The 7,592-nt window shown below is 44.2% G+C and overlaps 1 protein-coding gene across 1 annotated transcript; it reads right to left on the bottom strand.

Annotated features, from left to right (window-relative positions):
• Positions 1 to 1,492: 1,492 nt before the first annotated feature.
• LOC108602153 (glucose transporter type 3) lies at positions 1,493 to 2,949 on the bottom strand. Its single transcript, XM_017990186.2, has one exon. The coding sequence runs from the start codon at positions 2,923 to 2,925 to the stop codon at positions 1,537 to 1,539; it is 1,389 nt and encodes a 462-aa protein (XP_017845675.1). The 5' UTR covers positions 2,926 to 2,949; the 3' UTR covers positions 1,493 to 1,536.
• Positions 2,950 to 7,592: the final 4,643 nt, after the last annotated feature.

Below are 7,592 nucleotides of genomic sequence, written 5' to 3'. Positions count from 1 at the left end.
ATACATGAAATTTCACTGAAACGATGCCACAGAGTATCGTTTTTGCTGTCCATTGTTGCACGTTCCACATCAGCAGCAGCAACAGCAACAGCAGCAGCAGCAAGTAAGTAAGCAGCAACAACAATGGCAACTCATATGGGGCAGGAGTCAAGGGAGTTTCGAGTGGCATGACTCCCGTTGCAATTACGAGTATTTTTTAACTGCTTATTGCGTTTTGCTCGTCGTCGGCGGCGACGTCCTCTCCATATCGAGTCAACGACAACAAACAGAATTTCATTCGATTTCAATGCAAGAGGAATCTCAAAAGCTGTACAATAAAAATTAACGACACACGCACACACACACACACACACAGCGCAAATATATTGGATTGAGTCCTGCAGGATGGCCATGGCGTTGTTCATGAACAGCTTTAGTTAAGGCCCAGGCCCCAGCCGAGGCATTCAAATCGTTGCAGGATTTTCAATTTCGAATTTAATTTAAACATTGCAAATATGTTTGCCTTTATTGCAATTGCATGCAGTTGAAATATTTATAAAAACATACTAGTTAATATTATTTTATGTGTATGTGTGTGTGTGTGTGTGTGTGTTGCACCCTCGACAATCTTGTTTGCAATCAGGGCATCATTAAAAATCGTTGCTACACTTTTCTCAATTAAGTGCACAACATAACATAATTTTGCGACTAAAATCAAATTTATTTCAATGGGCGTCGGCGAGAGAGATACGCCGCAGCTTCAGCTTCAGCTTCAGAAGAGGTCGTAACAATATTTTCACGTTTTGCCTAAGTCCGGAATGAGTTTTCGCAATTTATATATGTGACCCCAACTCACCCCCGACTGCTTACGAGGGCGAGAGCGAGAGCAGGAGCAACCAACAGGCAAGTGGCAGGCAGCGGTGCTGCCATTATTTTGATACTCAGGGCTATTAACGTTAATTTTCGTTAGTTACGTAATACGTATTCGAAAGCACCTTGCACACACACACACACATACAGTTTCATTACGAAACGGAAAACCAACCGCATGGCTTGGCGCTTCTTTTCGCCCAGGGGCGGATAAACAAGCATCAATGGCGCATGGGCGGTTCGTTGTCGGACCCGCTACAGCTCCCAACCACCCAACAACCACTTGTGTGTGTGTGTGTGTGTGTGTGTCTGCCCGGAGGCCGTTGGCATTAAGCAGATTTACGAGTACATGATTTTGCATGTTCGGTGCCCCTGATGCCATTTAGATTCGCTTAGGTACATTTTCATCCTTGCACCCACACAAAACTCGTTTAGAAACACGCACACGAGTGTTCGTTTGTGTGTGTGTCCTAAAGGACTTACATATGTGTATTTGTGTACGCATTTAATGGCCCATTAGTGCTATCAAATACGCATAAATATTTGCACTTGCCAGAAGTTCATGCAACATAGACACAAATCCAGGGGTGTGCCGCCATAATTATGTAAGCTGTGTGAGTGGGGGCTGCTTTAAAGTATAGCTAAATAAATGTATTTTAAAATATTAAAATATAAAAACAAGTAATGTTAGTCCGAATCACCGCTAGAATCTATGTCGCCTGTAATCGATTTTAGTCTCTCTTGAATTTCCGCCGGGGTCAGCATTTTAGTTTCCGGCAGAAGCGAAAGCACTAGGACTATGGCCGTTATGGAAGCGATGACGATCAGCACGAATACATACAATGGCGAGCGATCAAACTCGTACCAAAAGGTCATAATGCTGGCCAATATCCAATTGCAGCAGACGGCCGTGGTGACGCCAATAGCTCGAATGGGAACAACAATCAGCTCCACACTGACGACCCAGCTGACTGGGCCCAAGCCCAGCGAGTAGCCAAAGAGTAAAATCATTAGCGGCCCCAAGTTGCGCCATTCAGAAAAGCTGGAATTAAAAAGCTGCAGATTAATAACCTCGGCCAATGCACCGCAGAAGCAAATTATAGCCGAGATGAGCAGCAAGGGGCGTCGGCCCAGGCGATCGATGAGCACGAAGCAGAGCCCATAGCCCAGCACAATGCAGAGAAAGAGCAAGAGCATGCAACGTTCGCAAAGTGGCTGCTTGGCATCCTCCTGCACAATTTGCTTCAAGTAGCAGCCAGCAATGGTGATGCCGCACAGCTGGTGCAGCACCAAGAGCGACACGGCTCGACTGGTGGAGCGCACGGTGCGGCTGCGCTTCATAGTGCCGCACCAGCCATGCCGCAAGCTCAGCTCGCTCTTGGTGGCGCTCTGCATGATTAAAGTGATCTCCTTTTGCGCATTATAGTCCGCACCGCGCAGCCATTGGAAGGACCTCAAAGCCTTGTCCACTTTGCCGTGGTATATATAATGGCAGGGCGACTCGGGCAGCAGCAGCACGCAGGGCATGCTCAGGCCCAGCAGCAGATTCAGCATGTTGCTTATCCACAACTTGAGTCTATCCGTCATGGCAAAGCCGACCATGCCGCCGTACAGTGCAAAGCCATAGAACAAGCTGCCTATAGCGCCACGTCGTTTCACCTGGCAAATCTCATTGCTGTAAATGGGCACGACCAAGTAAATGGCGCCGGCGCACATGCCCATCAGAAAGCGGCCCACATAGACGCACTCTATGCTGTTGGCAAAGATCAACAGCACCCAGCCCAGCAAGTAGGGCAGTATCTGGGCCAGCATTACTTTCTTGCAGCCAAACACCTGCATGAGCGCACCTGTGGGCAGACAGCAAATGGCCGCGCCCAGTGGCAGCAGCACGCTGACCAGATGCCATTGCGTTTCGGTGGGCGTAAAGCTGTAGGCCTGGCCCGTCATTACATGACGCTCGGCCGTTGTCATCCAGGCAATGGCTGATCCCATGCAAAAGGTACACAGATTGGCAATAATGGCGGCCAGATACTCGCGAAATACTCCCGAAGTTGGCAACTTTGGTAGTTTTACCATAACACAAGAATTTTGACATGAATTTCACAGTCAATTTTTAAAAATAAACAAATAGAATTTATTGAATTCACGTCAAGACATTGACATGCTAAATAGAATTGGCTACGACTTAGAATTGCCATTAGGCGAATCACAAATTCCAAAGCTTGAGCACTAAATAAAATAATAATAAATGAATGTCTAAAAAAAAAAAAGCCAGTATTATATTTATATGTAAGCCATGTGTTAATTTGTATTTATTAAAATTATGCAAACATTTTACCTAACTGAGCAATAGAGTTAGATAACTATCCAGTTAGTTTTTCTGGCTACACCCATGCAAGCTATCATCGAATTTGTTAGAACTAAAACTAACTGTGCTTAGCAACGTATCGATCTCGAGATAAGCTTAGAATTATTCATTTATTTAATCTATAGAGCGCTGTTTTATTTTATTTTATAATTCAATTAAAGAAACTCTAACATGCTTTACTTAAGAATATATTTTTAGCCACAATAACATTTCAATTAATTCAACTCACTTTATTTATTGTTGGAAAGGAGTAATTAATATGCCATTTGGGTAAGCCAAATTATACTTTTAAATGAAGTTTTATTTTATCAGACATACGTTCATTAACGATGCGCGATCAAGGAACCTGAGCCGAACATTTTAATCAGCTCGCTGTCTCTCTCTTTCTCTCTCGCTCTCTGTCAGCTCTGGTGGCCCACAAATGCAGCGCATTGCATTAATTTATGCGTCGGCAATATGGCGTTGTTGCATTCGAAGAACGCAGCGGGGCAGGTAAACAAAATGAGAAATTTATCAAATTTATTAGGGGTCTTGAATTGAGATATAATTCAAAGAAATTACAGTGAGACACACAGGCTCTGACAGCGGGCAACAGAATTGGTGGCTTAAAAAACGAATAAATAACAAGCGAGAGAAACAAAAGGCCAAGTAGGGAACGCAGGGCTCCGGCTCCGGCTCCAGACCTGACCACGTTATATACGAATGCGTCGTATGCCTGCTGCACTCTCATTGGTCAACGCCCCGCTCCAGGCTTACATCGCGTTCTACGCTGCTGCTCAGAAGCGACGACGACGACTCACTTGGCGGCCACATGCTGAGCCCGTAATTAAAAGTCATAAACTATTTTAACGATTGCTCGTATATTTGTCGCTCAGCAGCGGCCACAAAATGTCAACTGTTTGGCCCTGAAACGATTTGCATGCGCATCCAACTTCCAACAACTCGTCGTGGGAAGCTGCTCGAGACTCGAATTGAGACAGCGTCCAATAAGTGCGACACAGGTAATTGCAGCGACAGCAGCAGCAGCAACCAACAGCAGCCTAAGCAATTGATATCTTGTAGTTTGCTGATTACAACAATGTTGCTGCTGTGGCTCATTAATTGCCTTTAATAGTCATCTCAATCATGTGAGCAACTGCAAATGAATATTTATACGATTTGTAATTGATGCAGCTGCACTAGCAGTTGCTGCATAAATTCATAAAATGTGTGACATGCGTTGTGTATACGCAGTGTATAACATAAGTTTTAATTACGCTAAAAAGGCTAAAATAATTGATCGTACATGAAGTGAAAACAACAATTTTTATAAAGAAATAAATTTAGTTTAATTAAAGAAAGAAACTGCAAGACTTGCTGGAATTAAAAACATTTATTCATTAGCTTTATATTAATGTCCTAAGATAAATCTCAACAATGCTAATGCTAGGATTTCTATGGCAAATATTTGAATATGGTTATTGCCGCATTTCAAGGATTTCAGATGACCTCAAGCAATGTTCGATAAACAGCAGCAACAACTTCAAGTGCAGCTTGAGCCAAAATGCCAAAGTTAACTCCAGCAGAGGCGGCAAGTCAAGGGGCGGTTGGTGCAACAGGAGGATTGCTGCTGGTATCGTGTCGTTGGCGCTATTTCGGCGCCCATAACAATTCTCGTAATACTTCGGGCATCGCCGACTAAACGATAATCGCGCGTAAATGCGCCACTAAAATCAATACAACGACTGCGGCGACGAGCAACGAAATGTGCACAAGGATAAGCTGAAGCAGCAACAGCAGCAGCAGCGAGAGAGCGTCTTGAATGCGATAGCAAGTGGCATTCAGTTTCACCTTCGTTGGCCAGCTTTGTTGCCATCCTTTTTTTTTGTGGGCGTTATGCTCATGCGCTTCCCAAGTCTTGGCTAACGACTTCAGCTAAATGAAGTCAACTTGGCGTTGCTGAGTGTATTTGCAGCTTATCTGTAATGGATTTATATGAGCAGGAGCTGTCATGTTAGCCGCGCTTGTATCTTAAGCAAATGCAATTTAAACTGCGCACTCTTAAAATTATTTCGTAGCGTTTTTAAAAAAAAAAACTTGCCCTTAATCAGCAGCGCAATTACCAAACCCACTGGCCTGGCCAAGCAGCGCAGCAACTGCAACAACACAGAGAAAAACAAGAAAGATAAGCGAGCCCAGGGCGAAAAGAAAAAATTCGTAGCGAAAGCAACTTTCAAGTGGAAAGGATGCCATGAAAATTGCTTTCATATTTCAGGTGATAATGGTTTCCTTATGTGAATTTACAAAACATTAAAGCTTCGGTGTATGGCGCGGGGGTCTGCACATAATTTCCCCAAAAAGCAATTCACATTAATGGCGCAAAAGTCCCAAAGGGATAAGGCGGCAAAAATAACAAAAAAAAAAGAAAACGTTTGAGTTTTTTTTTGCCTAGCTAGCACAGACATATATAAGATATATAACTATAAGTTTTTGTCTGGCGGCCTTGCGGCAGTTTAGTCAACGTTACAGCTGCTGCTGCTGCCGCTTGTTGTTTATTGTAATGGCTTGTTGTAGCGGCGTTGGCGCCGCCGCAGCCACCCAGTGAACCCCAAGCTAAGGGCAAGATGTACGAGATTAAGAACGCCTCGACTGTGGCTGTGGCTGTGGCTGAGACTGCGCAAAAACCGTAACGATACGCGCAGGGCAAGCAAGTGGAACCGCCCGTCAGGTAGTTGGACCTACTCGATTCGATTTTCTTCTATTGGTCTTGAGGGAAATTTCAGACACGTTCCCGTGCATGTTTTAACAAATTTCTTTCTTTTTCGCATTGCCATAAAAATAAAATATAAAAACTCGAAAGTCGTTGGCTGACCTGCAAGAAGGTCACCTGACATGCAGTTTCCAATATCTTTTACCTGTTTGTTTTTTGCTGCTAATAACCGTGAATTATGAAATATGCTGAGCTATTTTTACTATTGTTTTTTTAATGCTTGCAATTAACCTTGGTTTTTAATGCTCACATTTTATTAGTGAAATCTGCTGAAAAATTGTCCTTGATGTAACAGGTTCACTCTAGTATATGCTCAACGTAATTTGGCTTAAACAGATTTCAGGTATTAATAATATTATTATAGCACTGCCACTAAGCTCAACAAGAACAAACTCCATTAAGCGTCGACATCCTGTTGCATACAAAGTGTGCCACATTGTGCTTAATCCGACCATTTGAATGTTTATCTTTCAATGTGAGGCGCCATTAAACTTAAGCGAAACGTTTTCAGAATTTTTAACGACTTAAAGGCGACCAAAATTAGGCAGAGTGTAACAGCTGCAAAAAATTAAATGCAAATTAGAAAAAGAAAAAAAAAAGAAGCAAATGCTCGCTATATAAAATACCAACGCATTAGTCTCAGATGTGAGAAATGTTATATAGGAATATACATATATATCTACCCACACTTGCCGCAGATACAATCTTTGTTTTTGTTGTAAAGTAATTTTTCTTGCTGCTGCTGCCTCCCCATACAAAAGCAATTTAGTGAGCTGGCAGGCCAAGACGCAGCCTGGGAAATGGAAAAGCAAACCCAATTTCCTTTGAGTTGGTACACAGCGCAGCCAAATGGAATCTGCTGTGGCATGCTACGTGAGCTGCCCAAGCTTCCCCCCTGCCCCGGCCAACGCTTGGCAAACTAAGACCAAGAAAAGCGCGCGTCTTCGCAATAAATCTTATTTACGAGCGCACACTCTGGCAACAATGGCCGTGCGCTCTCACTCACCCTTACTCTCACCCTCACCACCGCTCCAAGGCTGAGCTGACTGGGGGAGAGAAAAATGAACCTAAGCAAACTATTCGAATGGCATTTCAGGCAGCCAGGCAGACCCGAAGACGTTGCTGCCGCCGCTGCTGCTGCTGCTGTTGCTGATGAAGAAGAAACAGTTGGCAGCAAAGGAGCAGCAGCCAAAGAAATGCGGCAAAGCAAACAAATGGCAACTGGCTTGGCTAGGGGTGGGTTATGTCTTACCAGTCAGCCATCTTGCTTCCGCTTGCGCTATCTCTTTTACTCTCTCTTTCTATATATTGCTGGTGGGCAACCCACCCACCAGTTTCCGGCAAGCGGCGGCGGCACCAGCAGCTGGGCTGAATGCGAACGCACGAAATGGAAAAAAATGGCATTTAAGAAAAGCGAAACGAGAAAAATAAGAAGCTAAACGACTTTGGAAATTCCATTTGAGCAAACAACAGCCACCCAACGAGCGCCAACTGTTGACCCAAGAGCGTGGGCTGCCTGACTAGAGTGGGGGATGGGGGCTCTAAGTGAACTTGCACAAGTTGTCACATGCTGTGTGCCACGCCCATCGCCAGCGCTCCAACAACAACAACAACAACATGCAACAT

The sequence above is a fragment of the Drosophila busckii genome, chromosome 3R (assembly GCF_011750605.1).
Source record: "Drosophila busckii strain San Diego stock center, stock number 13000-0081.31 chromosome 3R, ASM1175060v1, whole genome shotgun sequence".
In the NCBI taxonomy this organism is placed as follows: domain Eukaryota; kingdom Metazoa; phylum Arthropoda; class Insecta; order Diptera; family Drosophilidae; genus Drosophila; species Drosophila busckii.
The sequence above is the reverse complement of the archived record's forward strand: the minus strand, read 5'-3'. Positions and strand labels throughout refer to the sequence as shown.